At 34.7% G+C, this 25039-nt stretch overlaps 4 protein-coding genes across 4 annotated transcripts in view; 3 read left to right on the top strand and 1 right to left on the bottom strand.

The window, feature by feature from the left end:
• Positions 1-15867, top strand: part of LOC126833606 (reversion-inducing cysteine-rich protein with Kazal motifs) — a 31379-nt gene extending 15512 nt beyond the window's left edge. The window contains exons 4-15 of the mRNA XM_050565035.1: positions 3481-3520; positions 4380-4540; positions 6508-6718; positions 7069-7205; positions 8458-8716; positions 9857-10133; positions 12045-12514; positions 12890-13091; positions 13337-13491; positions 13587-13714; positions 14465-14724; positions 15170-15867. Coding sequence (XP_050420992.1) covers positions 3481-3520; positions 4380-4540; positions 6508-6718; positions 7069-7205; positions 8458-8716; positions 9857-10133; positions 12045-12514; positions 12890-13091; positions 13337-13491; positions 13587-13714; positions 14465-14724; positions 15170-15575 — 2706 coding nt within the window. The 3' untranslated portion in view covers positions 15576-15867. The remainder of the gene's footprint in view (positions 1-3480; positions 3521-4379; positions 4541-6507; positions 6719-7068; positions 7206-8457; positions 8717-9856; positions 10134-12044; positions 12515-12889; positions 13092-13336; positions 13492-13586; positions 13715-14464; positions 14725-15169) is intronic.
• A 1002-nt stretch (positions 15868-16869) lies between these two features.
• Positions 16870-18456, top strand: LOC126833246 (EF-hand domain-containing protein D2 homolog). Its single transcript, XM_050564459.1, has 4 exons — positions 16870-17165; positions 17602-17749; positions 17984-18100; positions 18302-18456. The coding sequence occupies exons 1-4, from the start codon at positions 17032-17034 to the stop codon at positions 18317-18319; spliced, it is 417 nt and encodes a 138-aa protein (XP_050420416.1). The 5' UTR covers positions 16870-17031; the 3' UTR covers positions 18320-18456.
• Positions 18293-19726, bottom strand: LOC126833245 (uncharacterized). The gene is made up of 2 exons (XM_050564457.1): positions 19459-19726; positions 18293-19375 (listed from the first exon to the last, which is right to left on the bottom strand). The coding sequence occupies exons 1-2, from the start codon at positions 19648-19650 to the stop codon at positions 19079-19081; spliced, it is 489 nt and encodes a 162-aa protein (XP_050420414.1). The 5' UTR covers positions 19651-19726; the 3' UTR covers positions 18293-19078.
• Positions 19727-20912: 1186 nt separating this feature from the next.
• Positions 20913-23583, top strand: LOC126833244 (uncharacterized). Its single transcript, XM_050564456.1, has 11 exons — positions 20913-20969; positions 21196-21265; positions 21340-21369; positions 21457-21501; positions 21757-21804; positions 22099-22128; positions 22214-22243; positions 22321-22371; positions 22503-22529; positions 22706-22819; positions 23151-23583. The coding sequence occupies exons 2-11, from the start codon at positions 21202-21204 to the stop codon at positions 23426-23428; spliced, it is 717 nt and encodes a 238-aa protein (XP_050420413.1). The 5' UTR covers positions 20913-20969; positions 21196-21201; the 3' UTR covers positions 23429-23583.
• Positions 23584-25039: the final 1456 nt, after the last annotated feature.

The raw sequence follows: 25039 nt of genomic DNA, 5'->3' as shown, positions 1-25039 counted from the left end.
CTATTAGAAAAAATCAAAGGCACGACGGCAAGAAATCCTCTCTTTCTCTCTGGATGGGACTCGTGCACGATACAAATGATAAATTGACTACTGCCACACACACCGGGCGCCCACCGCAATCTTGATGACCACTTATCCTTGTCACTTGGCCATGTGCTGGTTGGTGGTGGTGGTGTGTCTCGTGATTTAAAACAACACAGTGCTGAACTACACATGTATAATATGATATGTGTGTACTGCTTATAATAAAATACATACACCTACCTATGAGGAGTACAGCGACTATATATTATAATATTTTATTATTTGGTCATGTGTATAATAATATCAACACACAGCGAGAACACGACGGTTGGGACGTATCGTAAAATTTCAGATATATATTTTATACACGCATAATATATATAAATATATATATATATTTTTTTTATATATTATATTATATTATACTTACACGGACGGTATATATCATGTGAAAGCCACGGGAGTCCGGCGATACGTCCGGGCTGTGTGCTGCTGCTGCTGCTGTAGGGGTTCTCACGTATTGCGCGTCTCTTTAAATGTAAATTAATATTATATTATTATACATTATGATAATGTTGCCGCGAGACGACCGTTGATGATATTAAATTTGTTTTTGATAAATCGCTCGATTTTATCGTGCCTATATTTGCTCAAATATATAATATAGCAGTATAGCTACTAGACAATGATAATCCTGAATCCAAGTTAAAATATCACCGGACAGAACGACGCGACGGCATTAATATTTTGAAAATATAATCTAAGATTTCAACGATAAAGTGTATTAAATGGTATCATCAATAAATCGAGGCGACTACAACAAATAATTTCTTCAGATGGCCGATTTTGAAACCAACCATGATTTTCCCAACGCAGTTTGAGATAGTTATAAATTAATCTTTGATATTCGATAATAGTTTTACATGTAATAGTGTGGCCACTTTAAAAAAAAAACGTTTTCAAAATGTTTTTATGCTGGTTTTAAAACTAGATGCCTCAATTTCTAGTCTTAATTTAGTTGGGTTTTTTATTTTGCAATTTTTCTCAAGCACGCTTGTGAGTAAAATAACTTAAGTCTTAACTCATCACAAAGAATACAATTGATTAACATTTTCTTAAACGTTTGTCGTGATAAGATTTATGTGTTAAACGTTAAAAAAAAAACAAGGGCTAATTGATTATATGACAGTTAAAAAAAAATTGTACCATTTCATTTGTGTTAAAATGTTTTTTTTTTTTTTGAAAAAATGTACCTATCTTTCAAAATATTCTCTATGCGTTTAAAATTATATACAATAAAAAATATCTTTCGATATCTTACAAATATATTTAATTATTGAAACTTAAGGCGTTAGTAAAATATTTTACAATAATAGTTCGATGGTGAAAACGATGACCAAGTAAGATTTTGTCGATGGGGCTTATTTTTAGAGTTACAAGCAAAACTTCTTTATTTATTATTTTAATGCAATAACATTAAAATTCAACATTTTTAAACATTGCAAGTATTTTTGTACACTTAAAAATTAAGGTCTATATTATAACTTGCATATCGTTACAAGTACTAGTCACCCGGTGATTATTTAGATCTAAAAATATAAGTTCACGAGCCTATCCGTGTTATATTATACTTGGAAATTGCATTATACAATATGTGTTGGCCGACTTGGCTTATTGTCAATGAAGGAATTAGGAGAAGAAAATCTAGGCGGTTTTTTTTTTTTGTATTAGCAAAAGCGACCGCACAACGTTTAGGCCGTTACCGTTTTTTAACAAACAACAACAATTATAATTATTATTGTATCTACCGGTCGAGGACGAGTAATAATATATATATTTATATACGTGTTTGTATAAAAACGGATAGGGAGACGCTGTTAAACGGGTATGGAAAAAAAATGTCGAGGGTTGTAATAATAAAATTAAGCAAAAGGATAGACAGTTAGAGAAGACCGTAAAATAACTCTCTCAGCGGGACGTTTGGGGTAACGAAGAGACCCTCGGCCATAATTTTGTTGATTATTTTTTTCTTCTTTTAAACGCGGGTGGGACTCGTTATTATTTTTTTTTTGTACATCTGTATAATTCATTAATCTACCTCTAATAAAAATTAAGAAAAGTTTTATCCACCACCGTAAAAAGGTGTGCGATTGTGATCTTGGGGTCCGCGAAAATGCGTTGCCCGTTGGGTTTTCGACCGTGTACCGAACAACAGGTTTTTGATTTATTGAGCCACTCGGTATGTGTGTGTATGTATCTGGAAAGAATAAAAACAAATAACACTGTTAGTTTTTAATGTCTTTCTTCGGAACGGTGCGAGTTATTAGTGTAATAATAATATATTCTACACGACCACGACAACCTTGAGTCAATATAGTAGGTACTATAGTGCAGGGTGATTTATAGGACTATCATCTTTGAAAATAATTTTCTAGTTTTTGGAGACACTTTTGTCTAATATAATAATATGCTAATTTACTTCCAAAACCGTTAAATTACTTGATATTTACATTTTCTAGAGCTCTGTCATATTTTGAAACGCAAAGGTGATTGAGAGCTAGCAGCTTTATATAGGCGACAATATTATTAAGAAATATGTGGTTTTTTTTTATAAATGTCGACCACGCCAATTTATTTACAGATTTATTTGTATAATGTGTAAGTATTTGTTGACCTCTTTATTGTGTTATATTGAAAACCGATTTACAATAAAAAAAAATCAGTTTATTGTACATGAATTATTGTTCAATATTAAAACGTAATTTGTCTAAAATCCATTTCCAACATGACCTATTAAAATAGCCAAATAACTTGAACATCTTAAAAAAATTGAAATTGCACCATTGTAAGTAGTCAAACATTTTTGCAAGCTTTCTTTTTAGACTCAATTATTTTTAACCGTAAATGAGTGTCTTGTTGTCCTTCTTGATGAATCCACTTGTACCTACTACTCGATTAATATCTGGCGGTCTGGGCTTACTCGAAAATATTAATATATTGTATCAAGGGTTGTCCAATAATTCAGAAGAAGTTAAATCCTTTTGAAATGGGTACGAGGCCGATGGACGACGATCCACTCGGGTTACAAGAAACACGAGACGTTTATATTTAATTTTTTTTTTTTTACAATAATCCACAAGTTACTTGTCGTATTTATTATGTTGTAAAGCCCCTTGACGCGTCCACGGACGTACCGCACTGTGGTATTTCATTTTTAATAATAATAATATAATCCTACTTGACTGTGTGTCGATAAATTACCTGCCGGTTAAACAGAAAATGTTTAATCTGCGGGTTGAAGAGTTACATGAAGAGATTGGTTATAAAAGATATTGTGGAACAGGCAGAAAATAATATATAAATAAACACATTATTGTAAAATCAATACCTCGGCAAAAATTTTGGTACCATAAGAATGGATGAACTGAATGACTAATATTTATTTTCTTGTTTCAGGTCAGACACATTGAATGGTGTATGCATTCGTCGAATCAAGGTGAGCACATAGTACATACAGTCTGTTGAGTCATTATTATTTACTTTTTTTTTTTTAAATAATAAAATTTAGCTAATTAGTTATCAGGTGGAACAATTTGTTCACTATTGTGAAATCAGTTTAATTTTGTTTAAATTAATACACCAAAAATAATATTTTATTTTTTTGTTTTTTTGCGGATTAATGAGTTTAATTATTTTAAATAGAGACTCAAATATTTCTGACTTGATAATTTGGAATTCACATTGAAGTCAGGTGTTATAACAGATTTATTCTGAACATTTTTCGTTTGCCTAAACAACACAGATTTAGTGTCGCAGTTTAGTATTAATACACGATTACAATACCAAGTAAATAGCTGTACGATTACTATTGGCTGTAGATCTTGCAAAACCAGAAATGTAGGAAGTAGTGCACAGGTTTAAAGATACTTAAAAAAATCATGTTTGTAATCATTATCTAAGCTATAAGCACTATCCCTTTTTTCATGTTGTTTTTTATTTGAATTTCTGTAATAAACAATTGGATAGGGACTTTTTTTTTTTGGGGGGGGGGGAGAAAGGATACAATTTATTTGCTAAACGAGAGGGATTTTTTTAATTTAACATTTTATTGAAGCGGACCGGCGTTATTTAAAAACGGTACTTAACCGTGTGTCTAATTAAACGGGATCGTGTTTTTCGATTATATTAATCATAACGTCGGTCGCGCACGTTAAGTTAATTAAATGTGTAATATCTAACCGCGTGTCTACGATCCGTGTGCAGTGTATCGTTACATTGAGATATGTGAAGGGACTGAAAAAAAAAAAAGAAATACCCATTAATTTATATTTGCGTTCGTGTGGTTTATGTGGCAGATTCTGAGATTAAGTGGTTGGAAGCGGCGAGGAAGTGCTGCGACGTGGCTAAGTCGGACCGCTGCCAATTGTCGTGCTTGGACAAGAACAAGGAACCCAGATCGGTGCACATGCATTGCCAAGACGAGACGGAGTTTTTCACTTGCCACCAACACCAACAGGTATAATATACTTGAACGACGAAAGACTTAACTATAAATTATACCCATAGACAATAAAATAATGGATTGCCCATCAAGTTTTTATCGCCTGAGAATAAAGTGATAACAACAAGAGGTTACGACGTTACAACCCCTTGCCAGCAAGAGACATAGATACTTTTAGGGGAAAAGGAACTGTCTTTCTCTCTTCCCCATTCAGGCGTGCGTCCTCTTATTTGCTAACACAAACATGGCCTAACCTTTCTTCTTTTATCTACGGTTATACCTGACTTGACCGACCGACCACCGGGCAACGGGTATTGGCTAGGATGTATTGACATAACCCACGACCACGATCGCGTATGCATCAAGATAGATCCCAACCAATCTTAAATTGGACACGACGTGCGTGACGTCTTATGTAAAATCGTTACTTGTATACTAGGAGATTAGGTTTTGAGAATATTATAGACGGTGGGTTTTCCTATGTACATTGCAAGCGTAGTGGCTAAACTTAATTAAACATCGGCACGGAATAGATCAGAGCAGAAGGGTGTAAACAAAAATGTATGCTATATCTATACACAACAAATAATAATAATAATATGGCAGCTCCGTTACAATAAATAGCCAAAGCCATAACACTATTTATAGACACGATGCTATTAATACCTTGTTAGCAGGCTTGTCAATCAGGTTGACAAACCTATGACGTTGTTGAACATAAAAAACGGGGTGATTATAAAGATAATTTCAATTAAAACAAAATCAAAAACTACAAGTACGTTGTTAATGTCGTGCCAAGACGTTTTGCGTTCAAAACGAACATCACGATTCTTTGGCAGTGCACTTAATATTGCCAATCGATAAATCAACGTCCGTCGCCTGTCATTTAAACAGTAAAAATATAATATTATGCCTAGTCGAAGTACTAGTCAAGCACACGGATTCTGTGCTTCGGCCGGTCAGTAATATTATGAAATCGTGTTCAAGACTATATTGTTTTATATACAAACACGCACACCACTAAACTACCGAGTAGGTATCCGTTATTTTATGCACACACACACACACACACACACACACATATTATACAATTTATGCGTTATCCATAAATAGTTTTCCTCTGCTTAACGACGGCATTTTTGTGTCCGTGCACGAACTCTACGACCAACGTCTACCGATTGGTTGATTGAAAAATTTGCACGATGCCCAACAAATGTCACGTTTACATAATATAGGAGACATTTACGACATTCTCGTACTAAGTATTTTTTTTTTACAAAATATTGCCTTTTTCTCAGTTGACCAAAACAAAATCCGTGTCTTAAACCATGTTTAAGTCGACCAGAGTGAATCCGAAAACAAATTGGATTACATGGTTTTCTAAACAACATGCATTTCAATATTATCAGTGTCGACGAATTAATTAATTTAAAAAAATTGTGACTATTGGTTATAATTTCAAACATGCCAGTTTATATCCCAGCATGGCCAATTAATAACATAAAACATAACGTTTTGTTGTATTTATACATTATCTAAGGTCTCAATTATATGAACCGGTTGACTGGTCCCGGGTCAGGTATAAGGTAAACCTTATACCCCTGGGGTTGTCCTCAAGAGATACGCTTGATAAATTCCTAATGTAAACATTATGTTTCAGTCAATCATTTTTCATAATATTAATCGCTCTTTTCACAATTGTGCCACATAAAGGTACCGTACGGCATTCATACACATATGTTAGTACAATAGAGAAGAAGATCCTTTCGAGTCTGATTATATTTTCACACGTTATTTGAAACAAATACCTGCAGATATTTTTTCTTTTGTAGTGTTGCTCGTGATTCACAAGTGCCACGCGTCCGCACAAACTTCGAAAACTATGTGACACGACAAATTACATGACTCTGTACTTGACAATATAATATGATACATGTATACACTATACTTGAGCCATCTAACCGTTTTGCGCGTTGTCGTAGGTGAAAGACGCTTGTTGCGGTGACGGAAACGGCGGCGACGCGGCTCAGTGTCAGGTCGCTTGTGAGAAATTCCTGGCCAGCACACCGTCTATCAATCAACACGTGGCAAACCAGGAGATCCTCGACATGTGTGCCGACCCGCAACGTGGCAGACCGTCCCGTCGGTGTTCGCACAACTCCACAGCGAGTCGACCCACCGACGGTCACAAATGTAAGTCAGTTGGACGGCGGGTTTATCTGGAATTGGGGTCATTGCGACACCGGAAGATTGGTTTAGGTTAGATCAGAGAGAGTGAGAGAGAGAGAAGGGAGTAGAAAAGAGTGAAGGGGAGGAAAAGAAGAAAATTTAGATCATCTGATAATGGCTGGGGGTGTATCTGGACTTAGTTGGATGGGAAGGCAGATGGAAGGAGAGGTGGATGGGAAGACAGGGGAGAGCTGTTTCCTCACGGAAAAGCATTGAATTGTCTTCCAAAACCCAAGAACATAGCCACGATTCTATGTTTTTCCGCGTAGCAAAGGAATTAATATTGATTCGTCTGATCTTACTTTGTCGTTTAGATCTACACTGTTGCAAGTTGGCGCCGGACGCACAGTGCGAGGAAGCCTGCCAAGACAGTCTGCGCAAACAGTTCGACAGCGATGCCGAAGCCGTCGACAGTCTGGAAGGTAGAGGGTGCGGACAACCGTCGTTTGACGTAAGTATGATAATATAAGTGTGGAAAAACGTTTGGAATGTACAGACATATAGGGTACTTACTATTTCATCCATAATAAGCCAACAGACGTGCTCGAGTGATTTTCCGATCATTAGCAGCTGATTTATAAACAAATTAGCAGGGCGTCGCCCATAGCAAAATATGGGGTTGTTATTGGAAGCCAAATTTTATTTCTTTAACGTTAAGACGTTAGTTAGGCATAGGTAAAGAGCTATGGTAAATATTTTACTCATGCCTATTGTTCTCTAAACCATGACCTGCGCGGCATTTCCCATCTCTGCATTATAATAATTATACTTTATTATTTACGCTATTATCCATCGAAAAAAATCTTATGTCAGTATATTGTTGTAGTTTGAATTAATTAGATTTAAATTAATTGCCCGTTGTTGTTTGGAGCTAGATGCATTGAACAATCCAAAATATAATTTTATAAATGATTATCCAATTAAAACTGCCACTGGCCACACAAAACTAAGCGTGTGTTATAGTTATTTCAAAAACAATAAAATTGTTATACATACGAAGTTTCCGGTACGACGCACTTTTCGCATGTTAACTCTTACAATATTATTATAATATATGCATGCAGAGGTTCCCCAATGATATTTTTAACGCAACCGCAACGTTACAAAAGAATAATAATTAAGACGATTTTTAACGTTTGTAAACCTTAAAGTCATTGACTTTCCACCATTTTACACTTGACACCTTCTTAGTTGTAACCATTAACCGTAAACGTCTCTCGTTGGTTCTGTACTGCACAAGACGTGTAAAGGTTGGAAGTCCACCGTGTTTGGCCTAGTTAACATTTTTATATTATGTCATTTACTTAAAAGTACACTTAAAACCTATTTTGACCAGCGCTAAAATGAGTTACCGAAGCCTCGGGGCAACACATTTGTGCAATTCCAATCTTCCCAGCAATAACAATGCGGTACGCCGCGTGTATTGTTATCGTTCTGTACGCTTCGCCGCCGACACTTGTTGTATGATATTATAATTTATATTCGAGTATATGTTATTATGGGTTTATTTTACATCCGCGCAATAAATCATAATCGCTCGCTGGCTATAGTTTTCATTTTACCCGACACACTTTGGCGTTGAAATTGGATATTGCATTCTATGCTAATTTTAGCTTAGGTTAGAATCATCTGACCAGGTGGTCAATGGTGTCGGACAATATGTCTTAGTAGGTTCCTACTTTTACGGCATGTGATTTTTCCAGGATCGATTTTGGCAATGTTTCTTACAAAGCGAGAGCGGCCAACACAAAGACACTGCCGTAGCGTCGCCCATGTCTCAGATCGAAAAGCTCGGAATGGACAGCGCCAAATTGCACTGTTGCGACAAAGCCTCGACGGTCGGATGTCGGAAACTCTGCGTGAAGACTTTTACCAACGAATGGTCCACGTCTTGGACCGACCTGAACGCCCAGTGTTTGTCGCATCCCAACGAAGATATGCTACTCAAGTGTTTGGACGAAGGTATTACTAACACACCATGTCTCATACAATAAAAATTCCAAATGTCTAAATCAAGTCGAGGCCGACTATCCCCACGGGTAGCCTAGGGTATTGTCAGATACTCCCGAAGTCATAATTGCCCGTTAAATTCTCTGACCACCGAGCTTTTACCTTTTACTCGTGTAGAATAAGCCTTAAGGTCTACAACTAGGGATTGAAAACGTTTTACACTTGTTATAGCTCCAAAAAACGTTGATTAAAATTATTGACAGTATGATAGTCAGATAGCTGTCTGATAGATCTGACTACCAACTCCAACGAGTTATAACAAATAGAGTAACATTTAGTTTTCAATCCCTCTCTAAGACACTTCGTGTGGTTCTCTGTAACGCTATAATGTATGTGATCAAATGGCCAAATCGTTGTAGAACGTCTACGATCTGGAAATTAATATCATACGATGGTTGTAAACTGCAAACAGAGATAATAATCGGCCGAATATTTAGCTGGTTAAACGTCCACCAACACCACATTAATTAATGTTGAATTCGTTAAACTTGTATGCCCACTTGTAGGTTCGTTAGCGAAACTGACGATCCTAGCTGATCCCGGTAACACCTGTTTTTGGAAGATTATAAAAAAAAACCATTGCCAAATAAGGTATATCGCTACAATAATATTATGGTATCATTGATCGCATTAAATAAATAAATTGTACTGGCAAACTGCCATTTGCATAATCTAATAATTGCATCGTTGCCGACGTACGACCACCAACGCCGGTCGGCATGTGACATGCGAGTGCTAATAAGGCCTGTGGAATATTCAATGTTAATTTAAATGCATTATAATATTTATCACTGGTAAATCACCAAATCGAAACGGTGTCGGCAAAAGACGGCGCCAAAAAAAGTATTTAAAAATATTGAAGGGTGCGAGAAATTCTATTGTCCCATTTACCACAATTGGCGGGGGGAATGCGTTTTATAATATCTTTGTAGGTAATAGTCCTGTTTTACTGTTAATCAATTTTTGATCAAAAGTGGAGGAGATAACCGGTTCTTGCATAGGATCCTTCAATTGCTCTGCGTTTCCCACTGTTGTAAAGAGTTAACAGATTTTTACACTTGCGTTGCATTACCTTTTTTTTCTTTTTTTTAGTTGAAGAACCGTGTGACTTGGGCTGTGAGGGTTTGAACTATTGTACGGTGTTCAACAACCGACCGACCGAGCTGTTCAGGAGTTGTTCGTCGCAAACGGACGATGCCGCCCACTACGACGTTACCCTGTGGAGGCAAAGAGGTACCATCAACTTGTTCGACCACGAATTACCGGTGAAGAACATCAGTCGGTGCATGCCGGACACCTGGAAAGCGGTGGCTTGTGTGCTCCAGATACGGCCATGCACCAGGGAATCGCACGTTAACAAGATATGCAGGTACATCGATCCGTGGGCACTGGGCAGATAAGAGGGAATAGATAATACCCGGATAATTGATAAGAGAACCGGCTGATAAGAGCACAGAATAGCCATAAGAGACCATGGATGACAATTCGAAATCGGTTCAAATGGTTGAGCAAATCGGTGTAGCCAGAAATCAACCACCAATTAAAGCTATCTTTATACTGCCTATTCTGATTTGTCCACGGGTATGGAAAATATATCATCGTGTCTCTTTTGGTTATTCTGTGATAAGAGATGAATGATAAGAGAAACAACTGATAAGATACAGATCAAATCAAATACTCATAAGGCACGATCGCGATCGCAATGTCTTTCCTTCAATTGGAGTTTTTAAATAGAACAATATTATGTTCCAACGATTACCAATAAAACAGCGGCGACGACATAATTATGTTATTTTATTTTACAACGATATAGGGTTATGAGGTTTTTTAAATTTATTTTCGCAAATACGTACGGTCGATATAACAACAATATTAATAATTATTATAATGCTTGAATAAATAGGTTGGTAGCGCGTCTGGCTGATTGCCAGTTTCATTATTTTTGCTGAATTTTTTTTTCTTTTTTATTTCTGCCATCGACGTCTCTTCGGCACGTATCGGTAGTTAAAAAAAAAAAAACAGGAACCGGGACACGCATTCCCGAGATTGTATGCAAATCCAAATTTCTATCCGTCGCCGTTTCACACATAACAAACTCCCGCGATAAGGGATTAGTGATAACTAATAACAAAAAATAATCAGAAGAGACAAGAATTACACCAATGGGGGTTAGATTTGTTACAACTGCGGGCAAATTAGGGTAGAAAGTGTGAAGTTTTATTTCCGGCGACACTGTTCAATTACCTTACCGGAAAACGTGTGTGAAATCGGTTTTGGCAACAAAGAAGACATTTTAATTATTGTGGTCGATTTCTGGCTACACTGATTTGCTCAAACACTTTACTGATTTCAAATTCTCGCTGGCCGTCTTTTCTGGATATTCTGTGGCGATAACGGATAAACGATAAGAGACAGTTGGTAAGAAGAGATTAGATGTAGGTAGTCTAGATTTAATCCGTCTTTCACGTCTTTAATCCTTGGTGAAATTGAAAGTGAACATGAAGGGAAGGGACAGAAATTAGCAAATGCACGGTGTAATGTCTTCTGGGAAAATTGATAAATAGTTATTTTGTGTGGCATTTTACAGTGTTGGGCGTGATCGATTACTTTGTACAACAGTTTAATCATGATTACAATTGTGATCATTAATCATCGAATATATGATTACATTAATGATTCAATTGTAATCATGAAATTATTAAAAAAAAATTGTTTAACCGCCCTTTGCTTTCTGTAAAACACATTATATATAAACATATATAGCGTTCCACGACGATTTGACCTTTGTAATATCTCTTGGAAAAATTCATTTTTTTTTAACTCTGATTTTTCTAATATTTTGTTAGCCAACAAGTAGTTTATTTTTTGAAGTATAAAAAATCTAAAATCATTACTATTAATTTTTGAATTTGTATAGTTAATAGATTTACTTGAAAAAATATTTCGAGTTTTAATAACGTTTACTTATCAATTTTTAAACGTCAAAAAAATAAAATTTAAGTCATCAAGTAATATACATTTTTTTTGGGGGGGGGGAGCTAAATTTTAATCAAGGGCCTAAGCCCCCCAGCCCTATCCTTCCCTAGTTGCACCACTGAGTCTGAGGCGGTTAAAAAAATATAATCATGATTACAAATGAATGATTAATGTAATCATAATTACCATTACATGATTACTCCTCTGATCATGATTACATTAATCCAACACTATGATAACTGATTACAATTATTATTAATAGTAATCATTAACACTGGAATTTTATTTTTATTTTTGCTTGCAGAGACGATTGTTTGGAACTGTTGAGCACGTGCTTGGATTGGACCCGAATGATGCCGGGCATGTCGGCCAATTCGCTTTGTGCCCGTCTGTCGCCGGAGAGCGGACCATGCGTTTCGCTCAAGACGTACGCCGAGCACGTGCCGGAGCCTGCACCGCCGTATCGGCAAACGGCCCTGGCACAAGTGACCGCCCCGTGCAAGCGGAACCCGTGCTCGCCGGGCATGGTGTGCCTGGTGAACCGCGGGTGCCGGATCGGCCACTCGTGCAAACCGTACCGGTGCGTGCCGGGCTGCAAGGTGGGCGAGGTGTCGCACTTCCTGATCCCGGAGGACTCGTACGCGCGCATACCCACGTTCAACGGGCAGCGCGGTTGCGTAAAGGTGTGCCAGTGCACGAGGAGAGGCTTTGACAAGTGCCAGCAAGTGCCGTGCTCGCAGATGCAGTCGTGCTGGTTGGCCGGCAAGCAAATTGGTAAGCGGCCAACTCGGTCGAACGCGGATAGGTTAATTGAAAACGGAAACACATCTAACGAAATCCTTTTTTTTCCTTTCAACTTTTAAAATAAAAATATACCCGGCAAATATTTATACAGCCATACGACTGTCCAGCCGCAAGCCCTCTGTTTTATCCGATTTGATGTTTCTACGGCTTTTGAACTTCCATAAACATATTATTAATTCACAAACCGTTTCTTTGCCCTGTGTTTACACTCGGCTACGACAACAAAACGTAATAATATTAAGGCGGATGTCGCCTGTATTATTTTTATTTCCAACATTGCTTTTGTAGAATCAGATTTCCGAAAAATTATTCGTACTCACTGTTTTTTTGTTGTGTTTGTTAAAGATCACGGATCCACGTTCGAAATGGACTGTAACACGTGCAATTGTTTTGCCGGTGAGATCACTTGCACGAAAAAGCACTGCGAACAAGCGGCCAACGCCGTTTCAAAGTACAGACACACGGGTTTGCCGTGCAATTGTGCTCCTCATCACGTGCCCGTTTGTGGCGTCAACGGAAACACATATCCCAATTCGTGTCTAGCAAAGTAAGACACGCGGTTTTGTATGCTAAGCGGTCAATTGAAAGGCACTCAAAATATGTACCTTGAAATCTGTTTTAAAAGTCAAGACGCTTTGAGCTTGCTTTCAATCTAATGGAAAAACGAGAATAAGGTCATTTCTCTTACCGGAATTCGAATTTTGCTGCTTTGTTTTTCAATTGAACGGTCGCCTTAATAGTTTTGGGTTTGGTAATTAAACTTAACCGTCTCTGAACCTTCTTCTGCTATAGATGCGCCGGACTTAGCGACGTAGACCTGAAGTTCGGTTCGTGTTGGAGCGAAGACCCTTGTGCCGAACACTCGTGCAATCCAGACGAGAAGTGCGTGCCGGCTCGTCAGGTGTGCTTGTCTATGTTGAAAACATCCTGTGTCCAATACAAATGCGGTGAGTGATTCTTTAAGTAGAAAAAAAACCTTTAGCTGTTGTACTCGTCGAGTTCCGAGCAAACGTGCGTTATTACAAGTATGATTTTTTCTTAGTTTCGGACGACGACTCGTGCAAAGATACGCCCAAGAGTCCGGTTTGCGATACGGACGACGAGGAACACGAAAACATATGTGAGCTGCTTCGGGCCAACAAAATCTTGGCCTACAACGGCCCTTGCTTGGTGAGTATTCGGCAAAAATACTTAAGCTGACATTTGCCAGTGCCGAGTCCCTAAAGCCTGTGTACTTAGTACGTTGGTTCGGTTAGGTTTGGTTAGGTTAGGTTTCACTTTTTGTCAACTATTTTTTTGTACCCCGACTTAACCTAACCCCATTTCGAACGCTTCTCATTTTCGTGTGGGCACAGACTATGCGAAAGCAGATAGCTCACTCGGCATGACGCCACAGGACTGAAAATGAAATCAGTGTGACCACAGATTCAAGTATAAAATTGCATGATAACATCACAGTTTAGGTAAAAAGAAATTTTATATTCTGTGATAATATAGCAAATATATATATATATAATAAACTAAATTTCTAAGTGTACATGCCGCAAATATAGATAATAGTTGAAGTTTCCATTTTCCACCATCTCTGGGGGAATTGGATCCTTATCACATATTTATAACTGTTATCACTGTTTGTAGCAATTACAAGTTAAGTTGATTACCCAGACATATACAAATATTATAATATTATATACACAAAAATGGTGGACGTCGACTTCCAATCGTAGGTATCATTTAAATCTTTGGATTGATAAGGAGTTTGCACAATAATTTATACTAATTCATGCGGCTACACTGATCTCCTCGCCACTGATTTAGGAGTCTTTTTTTAAAAAATATCTTTTTTGCCGAGTGAGCTATCTATTTTTATACAACCTGACTTATGTGGAAAATGTGGTAACCGTCGTCAACTGTTCTCAGGTGGGATGTAACTCTTCAGGAACGGTGTGCGGTGTGGACGGTAACACTTACCCGTCGGAATGCGCTGCTTTTGCCGAATCTGCCAGTGTCGACTATGCTGGACAATGTGTTTCCAGCGGTTTCATCAGCTACAACGGGCGACCATACTGTCCGAAAGGAGTGGTCGAGTGTCCTCGGCTACCCCAGCAAGGGTGTATGGGCATCACACCACCCGGATCCTGTTGCGCCAAATGTGTCGGCGCCCTTCGCATCCTGTTCAGGTCGGTAGTACAATAAATAATGATTAAAAAAATCTCTCCGGCGAAAGCCACTTGAACCCGTAGACCATAGACCTAAAAGGAAATGGATTGCACCACCTACACACATCCATTTCTGTATCAAATTAATATAAATATTATGAAAACAAGTTTTGTTATAATACATAGCTTTAATATTACCAAACAAATTTAAATTGCATTATAATACCATAAACAGTGCATTTTATGCTGACAACGAATCTTAAATAAGATGATGTAAAATATCCGACACGTCACTTTTCTGTGTAGGTTAGGTTTGATTAGGTTAGGTTTGGTTAGGTTAGGTTGTGTTAAGTTAATTGTAAAAATGAGACTGAATTGTGTACCGTTTCTATAACAAAATACACATTTCAACGCTGTGTGTGCACTTTATACTTATTGCTCTTGTGTTTTGTTTTTTTTTTTACAGCCAAAAGCAAGTGGACCGAGTGGTGCACACGATGAAAAACAAACCGACGGCCGTCAACGCTCTGAGCATGAAATCCGTGCTGAGGGCGTTGGACAGGCACGTGCAGGTAGCAGAATGCGTGGTCCGCGGACACCTGACCGTCTACCAAGACCTGCTGGTGTTGGTCGAGTCCACGTTGCGGTATCCGACTCGGTTGCAGTTGGAAGCTTGCGTCCGGGAGGCGGAAAAACTGTCCACCCTGATGGAGATGTCCAGCCCGCGCATCGTGTCCGACCTGAGCCTGAGCATACTCATATCGGCCAGTCCCGTCCACGAGACCACGGCCAACAGCGTATCGCGGCCGTCGTCCGCGGCCAACGCGATACTGCTGCTTGTAGCGTTGTTGTTGACGCTATGTTGGCGTTAGAGACGTCCAGTGACCGACTGAATATTATTTTAACGACAGTTTATTTATTTTATTTTTTGTATTTTCCAAATATTATTATTACGTTTAATTTTTATTATTTATTTTATTTGGATTTTTTTATTTTAATTTTAGTTTTACCGTTGTTATTACTGTGTACAAATCGTATGATAATAATTATGTCTGTGATAATCTTATATTATATTACATTGTGTACATACCTGCTTTTAGAGCAATTATTATTGTAAATTTTTATTTAGAAAAATAAAATATATCATCCGAGTTATATATTGTATTTTATTTTGTGTTGCTGACTCTGTATGATTTCCCCTTGTTTCGCTATCCGACACAAATGCACGTTAAGTTGCCTAATCCGCCGCTAATAATATAACAGCTATACACAAAATGGTTTGGCTGTAAAATATTTGTTTTAAATCAAATTTAGTTCGAAAAAAAATCGCGAAATTTTGTGTAGAAGGTTGGGTAGTGGCAATTCGTGAGAATTTGAGCTAGAGCTAGAATTTTAAAAGCATGATGATATTTTTAAATCTTTTTTTGTAAATAAATAATCGTAAAAGAATAAGCAAATTTAGTAAATAAATCGAGTAACTGAGTCAGTTAATCGAATAACCGAGTTAACAAAACGAGTAAACATATCTAGTATAAGAGTAAATAAATCTAGTAAACAAATCTAGTGAGTATTTAAGTAAATCGAAGAAATAAGTAGACAAATTTGAAGAAACGAGTATACAATTCGAGTAATCGAGTAAATTTGTAAATAAATTAAAGTGGCGCAAAAAATCTTAAAAATTTTCTTGGTTTTTTTACTACTATCGTGTTAAAAAAATATGTTTAATTTTGTAAAATATAAAAAAATATTGAATATTTATCTATTCGTATTTTATGAATTCCTCGTAATAAACTTTTGCGAGACTCGATTGAAACGGTGCTAAGTCGACAAAACGCTGTTTTGTTTTTTCATAATAAAGATAAATTACCGTGTTTTGTGTACCTATTCTTTTAACTATCCAATAATATTATTGCGTTTAAGTATTATGCGGGTTTTTTCAGTGCGATTTTCCATTCATAAACAATCAACAAAAACTTACCACCGCATAAAAACAACACGGCTCATTCATAGTAGGTACAGTAATATTATATCTATACCTAAACCTAATAAATCACAATAGGCGGCAATTACCGGTGGATAAATAAATAGTAGTTAAATAAAACAGCAGAACGGCTCGCCGGCAATCAGTTTTGAGTCATTGTGGAAAAATCTTAATAAAAATAATCATCTGGTAGCATATGTGCCTGCGCCATTCCACAGTGTCATTCTCGAACACGACACAAGTCGATGCGAACCACTTGCGATTGTTTTACTTGAAACCATAAGCAGAGCAGCAGTTGGTCGATTTCCTTCGTTTTTGTTGTCGCTATATCTTGGAAAAATAAAAGAATGAACGACTCGTCCGAGTGGAAAGTGGAAAGCAAGTCGTCCAAGCACGAGATTTCGGAAAAACGACAGGTGTACTTGGAGTTTTCCGAATTCAGTCCGGCGCAGATTAAGGAAATCGAAGAAATATTCAACATGTGAGTGTTTCCTAGTTGAGTCTGTTTCAGACAAAACTTCACGTTATTATTATGCTAAATAAAACCAAAAAAAAAAATGCTTAAAAAACTGTCTTGGATCCTTAAAACCACCTTTGACACCTGTATTCGAGCAAAAAAGTTCTACAAAAAAAATAAAGGAAACCAAAAAAAATCCCAGCTAAGATTTTTCATTGCAATAAATAAAAGTTCAATATAGATCAGATATCATACTCAAAAATCAACATCTTCCTTTTGAAATTGAAAAAAAAAGCGTTATAAAAAATTAAGGCTATTTAAGTAAGGACTTTTTTTTTTTTTATTAAGGAAAACCTCTTCCCAAAATATTGTTGAAAATTAAATTTTCAAACCCAACCGCTGTGCTGGTAATTTTTTTTTTGAATTTAAACAATTCAATATTATTTCAACATATTGTCAGGTACGACTCGAACAAAGACGGATATATGTGCAAAAACGAATTGAAACGAATGATGATTGAACGTCGCGTTCCTTGGACGGAAAATTCGATAAATCATCTCATCGACGACGTCGACATCGATCAAGACGGAAGGCTCACCTTCAGAGAGGTCTGTATTTACCACTTGAATGATTTGAAATCCGGAACATAATGAATCTTAACAATGAGTGTATTTTCGATTTCCAAAAAATTGATGTGTAAAACAACAACGATTAAAAAAAAAAAATCCTTATATAAAATTACAATTAAAACAAAATTATTAAATATTATAATACATTTTCACATTAAAATTAATTACCATCAAATATTGTTTGAAATTTATTGGTTGTTGTGTTTCGTTCAGTTCCTGATGACCAACCGCAAGACATTGGAATACTGCCAACGATCGTTGGCCAAGCAAGAGAAAGTCGACTTCAACAAAGTAGGCATCAAAGGCGTCAGGGACTTCTTCGAAGCAAAGGTTAATGTGATTATTGTACTTACGATTAATTTTTTTTTATCTAAAGAAATTATTTATTATTACACAGCCGTAATATCGTACCACTAGACTTTTCACGATAACATTTTTTTTTAAACTACATATCAGTTTTGTTTACTTAAATGTTATTTTATAATAGGAAAAAATACAATATATCTATTTACTATTCATATTTTGTTTCAGGCCAAGTATTTGAAATAATAACAAAAAAAGGCAGTATCAATCAAGTCACAGTTTTACACAGCTAAAACGCGTTGAAATCGGTTTCAAACCCGTTTCTTGATGAGTATAATTATAGAACGCCATTAATTTTGTACATAATATTTATATTACTTAAACTTAGGCAAAATAAAAAAAAACTGATATTGTTTACGATAAATCGGTCGAGTACGTCTATTTGTATTATTTAATTTTTTTTTTAATAAGAATTTTATTTAAATAAAATACAATTTACCTTAGCGGGATTGTGAGGAAATTTTGTTTAAACTGTTATTTTTATTCTCAGTATTTAGGTACAGCTCAGATATTATGTACTTTTTACAGAAAGCAAATGTACAGATCAATAACTGCCTAACGGCACAGTAGAATTTTACGGTTGCGACTACCACGACACTACTGTTTTGATTTGTATCGGCTTAATTTGTTTTCAAAATAATAAACTAAAAATAAAATCGCTATTCAAAATATACAAAATATATAATATTAAAAAGAATACATTTAGATAAGTACAATCAATAAAAAATGTATATTATGTTTGGCTACCTATAAATTAGCGTCAACCGAATTAAAATTCACAATTAAAAATTAAACATTTATTAATAATAATAACAGTCTTGATTAGGGTGTTAAAAAATACTATCACAGTATTGTACTTGTCGAGAGATAAAAACTTACATTAATTAGGTATAAATGTTACTTTAAAAATATTTTCTTTTTTTAAAAATATGTCGTCTTCACGTTTCATTCGAAAACGACTTTGTCAATTTCGTTTATTAACCTGGTCAAGGCCAGTCCGTCGTACTGAACCGTTAGTTCTCGACTTGGTATTACCGTGTTTATCTCTATTTGTTGGATGTTATCGTAACAAGGTCGGTAGTAATCCTCAAGTTTGGGTACAGGGTGCAGCGTGCTCGTCCGCACCTCTCGCGGTTTACGTTTGGCCACCGGTTTCACATTACTGTGCAGACCGACGTCGACCATATTGGCGTAATTGTATATTTGCTCGGTCAACGGAAAATTAATATTTTTTATTCCAGCCTGTAATCACACACACAACTTTTTATTATAATTTGTTATATCTATATAAAACAATCATTATATGGCAGGTTTATTTTGTTTACTTTGCTGGCAATAGATTTCAATTTTGTGTCGACCTCCTCGTCACCGATCGAAATCCGTTTTAATTTACTTTCCGTTTGAATTACCGACGAATAAAGAGTCGGTTCTGGTCGGTATTCTGGCCGAACTCTTCTGCGGCCAAAAAAGTCGTCCCCTTTGTTGCTTTGAAGTATGCTTTTCTTCTGTTCGTTCATGGTGTTTTTGTTTTCTAGGTAGTATTATTATTGTAAATCAATTATTTCCAAAACTAATCATCGGAAGGCGAGTCGAAATTGATAACAACAACAACTGTTGATTGTCGAATGATAACATTTTTGTGATAACGTTTAATTTGCAGTGCAGCCAACCCGTACGATAACGATAATTATCGTATATTACAGTACGCAATCCGTTGTGTAATGTGTTGCCTATACTAAACAGTTACGGGGTACTTAAACAATAATAATTTCTTTTTATATAATGTAATTTTTTAAAAATAATTTCAACTTAATTCGTTACATTTTAATTCGTACTATATATTGCAATTGGCAATTATATACATTTACATCATTGCCCTCAAATATTATTTTTTAAATTACACGTTGACAATAATCTCGCATTAACAATTTTTTTTTTTGAATTTTTACACACAGATATTTTAATATATTTTTAAAAAAAATACTGCACTGGTTTAAGTTAAAATTGAATAATTATCAAATTTTTTATTGGGCCACTTTGATTTTGAAGGTGAAGGATTAATTTTTTATTTACATTTGTGTGCACACTTGTTAATATATTATTACAACTTAAAATAATATAACTGATTTTCGATTTTTTGCACACAGATATTTCAATAATATAATTTTTTTTAACTGCCGTTTTGAATACAGACAAAATATATAAAATATGTAATAAAATAACTTGTTTACATTACATTGGTACAATGGTTTTAATGAGTACCGTGTCTGTATACATTTTTTGAAAATATAATTTTAACCAATTATAACTCAACCATTATAAAGTGAGGGTAGCGCCATTTTTCTTTTACTGCTATAGTTTTCTTATTCATTAATAGTATTTTATTAAATTTCTTCGGGTAACATACAACAATACAAAAAACTAGTAGCTAGTCAGCTAAATTTGGCCAACTTAACTAAAATTAAATCTTACTCTTTCCAAATACTTTTCCCTCGTCACACGCCCATACCATTTAATATGTATATGTATTTTTTTTTTTTGTAGCATTTTTCTTTCCAAAATTTCAAACATTTGTTAGGTTAAGCAAGTCAAATTTCAATTTTTTAATGTAAAACCAATTTACTGTCAAGAAAACGGTCTAAAGTACACGTCAGGCAATAATAAACAGTATAATAGATAAGCCGTCATGTTTAAATAACAACAGCTATGCAAATAAATTGACAGAGGTACGATATGTATAAAAGCCCTGAGACAAGAAACAAGAGAATCATTTCAGAACAGTTATTTGAAAAAAAACGTATTATTGCTTAAAAGTTGAGTCGTGTCCGTTATTTAAGTAAGTAGTATTAGTAAGCTTAAATGCTGGAATTTTCGAATTTTTTTAAATATTTGTATTACTCATTTAAGATAAAAAATTGAATTTTCTATTATATTTTCCTACATTTTAAGTTCAAGCTATTTTAGCACGGCTTATAAAAATAAATAGATGATAGCCGGACATTTTACCTGCAATTGAGTTAAGAGTTGATATAAATTGCTTTTACGTTTATTATTATTTGCAGTTGAAAATGAAAACTGTCTGTGTTTTAATGACGTTTATATTTGTAAATGTTTTGGCTGAAATTAATATGAGTAATTATTTTATTTTCAACTACACGGGGCAGTTGACAATGTATGGAAAATTAATATTTAACTATTCTTCACAGACAATTATAAGCAGCAAGTTTTCTTGACAAGTCAGTAACATTTTTTTCCTAACAAATTAGGTTTTAAGTTTTTGAATTTTATTGTTGATAAAACTATTTTAAAATATCATACAACAGATAAACTCATCCAGAAAGTGTACGAACATAATAATGCAAAGGGAAGTAAGATATATATAAAGAATACCTAACTAATAAAATATAATTTTAGTTTTGTTATATTTGACTAATTACATCAAACAATATATGAATGCTGAATTTATGACAATTAAAACAATTTATATTTATACTTAAAAACAGTATTATTTACTTTAAGCACACTTGGCTATGGACTTTGACCGTTTAAGTTAAACGGTCATCGCTTAAAGCATAGTGTTATCTATTTTATTGCACTCAAAACTTGTATTTGTTTATTTTTAGATGGATTGGAAAATGTTATTAAGACATTTGTTGGTATTTGTACATTGGGTAGTAATTATTTTACAATAATAAAATAGAAATAAAGCCACCACTAGCGGTAGAAAAAAATTATGAGAAATTTATATAAAAATTGCAGTATACATTTTTACTTTAATTTATTAGTCAGGAAAATGGACACTATATAAGAAAAACGACACTGAATATAGCTTTGTCAATTTCACTTAAATTTTATATTTTAGTCTAATCGCTACAACTGCTTGAATTCAGCCATTATGTTTTCATAATGTTAACACAACAGACAATTAAATCCAATATCATTAATTTATCTAATATTTATTTCAGGCCACTTAAATTTGATGTTCGCCATACCGGGTACGGTAATTTTCATTGCATTTAACGGAAATATTTCCACATATTTATAAAGTACACAGATTTTTTTTTTTTGTTATTATTTCAGACCGTTTACAATACACTGGACAAATGCAGAGTAACCACGTTTTGTTTTTACAACACTTTCAACAGATTGGTTTTAACCATATTATATTTTTTTGTTTTTAATTATAGTATCCTACATCCTACAGGAAAATTTGCTACAAACAATACATCATACGTTCTGTAAATATAACATTTAAGTTCTTAAGTATAACTAAGAAAAAGTCGATTATATCTAAAGCCATACAGAGCTTTTTGCGTTTTGCTCGAGGTTTGATGATCAAACTGTATAATTATTATTTAATATTTTACAGCTTTTCCTGTACCCGAGCCACACCAATGTAATTATGAATTTATTCTGTAAACATACAATAAACCTTTAGGCTGCTTTTAAAGTTGAAATTTGCTTTTTTTTCCTTTTTTATACAATAAAATTATGTATTAAGAGCAATTAATTTTTTTATTTTATTATAATATTATGTTATTAATTAACACGGTTGTTTATTAAATTCTGAAGTTCCTGAAAATTTAAATTTGGAAGAACTTGGAAATGAGAGAAGAGATTATACCGGAAGAGCTTTGGAAAATATATTTAGAAGTGGATTGAAGTACAATACTATTTACGGTGCAGGTATAATACATTAATATAGAATTGTAATGGTATTATGCTTTTTACTGTTCTCCATTTTCTGCTTTAACTTTCTAACATTGATTGAAATTCTTTGGCCATCTTATCTCTCTTTTTATATTTTAACAACCAACTAAACAAATATTTAAATTTACACTCAAAATTTGTATGTACCTGTTAAATATCTACTTACCTTAAATGTATTTTTCTTATAACGCACCACTTATTACGGATTCATATTGAAAAATAGGAAACTCGACATAATAAACTAGGAAGTACTCAGCTAAGTTTTAAAAATTAAACAAAAAAAACCTTTATTTTGTTTTTTATTAAGGCGCACGAGGTATGGAATTCAAATTGATCGACATTTGTCATTTTATAGCATTGTACAAAAATGCAAAATTTCTGTCAATTGATAATTCATTAGGACACATAAATACTGCCGAGGATGACATTTTTGGACGTTGCACGCTAACTTCTACACTGGATAATAGTACTACCTATTACAAAAAGGTTGTTAACCAAATCATTGAAGTATTTGAACATGGTTCACCAAAAAAACCACTTTTGGATTCTGCTTCTGATTCCGCTTCTACTTCTTCTTCTTCGTAGTTATCGGCCTTCAAGACCATACCGGCAACTAATTCCTATACACTTAGCATTGGTTTTTATAATAAACAAATTATATAAATTGTATAGTAATCTTATGGTTATTATATTTACATTTTTTTTTCATACCACATATTAATATACAAAACAGTTAATTATTGCCCAATAAGTTTTTGTAATAATAAGTAATAAGTAATAATAAGTATAACCATCTGTACAGTGAGTCCATTTACTTAAATATATTAAATGATGTCAGTTTTACTGATAAAAACTCGGTTGGAAATATGTTTGACGGTATTGTCCAGTCGGCTATGGACCGATTTACTAGTACAAAAGTAATCCTTGGCCTCGACGACGACGACGACAAGGTTTCTTTTTCAATACAAGATTTGCATTTCCCAAGCGTTCCACTTTCCACTTTCCGCGACGCCGATGTTTTTGAAAAAACATTTTTGAACAAAATCGCAGAGATAAATGTTGTGTATACCAGTGCCAGTATTAGTTACCATCCCCCAGAAATATATTTGATACGTAACTACTGTTTCTCTAACCGTAAAGAATTCGACTCTGCTCAGAAATTAGTCGTTAACGTTGGCGAGTGTGGTCGAATGATGTTTAGCTTAATGAAGTATATAATCGCCAATAATGCTAGGAAATATATACTCGATTGCACATCGACGTTGTCCGAATACCCATTGTCAGAGGAGCTGGCTGAATGGATTTCACGGAGTAACATAATTGAAACCAGCCAAACGATGCTAAACTACGTAAAAAATGTTATATCTTTTCTGAAAATGGACGATGACGAAGAATTAAACTTCGTCGCCGGCACACTCGATTTGGATCAGTATATCACGTCTGGTGATCCAAATAAGATAAGAGACAACGAAAACGGTATTATTAACATAATGGAAAAATGTATAAAAGTATTATACAAAGATGCTCCATCTCCAAAAGCAATCTCACGTGATCGTTTAGATGTGTTTTACAAAAGCGAGAGAAGCGAGACATTGAATCAATCGGCAAAAGAGCAAGAAATTACAATGAGTGGTATTAATGTAAATGTATACGAAGGCATGCTTGACCGTTTTGTGTTCAAAGCCTACATAGCTAAAATATTTGTTGGTACAAAGTTGGACATCGCTTATTTATTTTTACGTTTCTCAGATAACATTTATCATATAAACATTATAGTTTATCCATGTAAATACACAAACGGCCTATGCTGTAAGAAATAAGTGACGTACACAGTTGCTTTGAACCTCTTTACTATACTTTAATTATCTGCACCTAAGTTTTTCATTTGCACTAATAATTTAAAAATGCCGTTTTTAATGCGGTTTTATGTATTACCATTTGTTTTAAAAACGAATGATCGTTTTCTCAAAAAAAAAAAATGTATTGAAATTTATTTGTGTAATATGCTTAGTTTTTCTTTTAATTGATGTTGTATTTTCCTACAATAAGAAAATTAACTATAAATGTTTATTAATAATTACAATTGAAATAAAAAATATATAATAATATTAAACAATTTAAATTGCCTTTTTTTCTAAATATGATATCTGAAAGATATTTGACGATTGACGATTAAATCATGGATTGATTTTAATC

This window comes from Adelges cooleyi, unplaced genomic scaffold (genome assembly GCF_023614345.1).
Source record: "Adelges cooleyi isolate 19-005CV unplaced genomic scaffold, UGA_ACOO_1.1 ACOO_flye_CR_arks_rails_tigmint_CR_PRNA_2, whole genome shotgun sequence".
Classification (NCBI taxonomy): Eukaryota; Metazoa; Arthropoda; class Insecta; order Hemiptera; family Adelgidae; genus Adelges; species Adelges cooleyi.
This window is presented reverse-complemented; position numbering and strand designations above follow the sequence as displayed.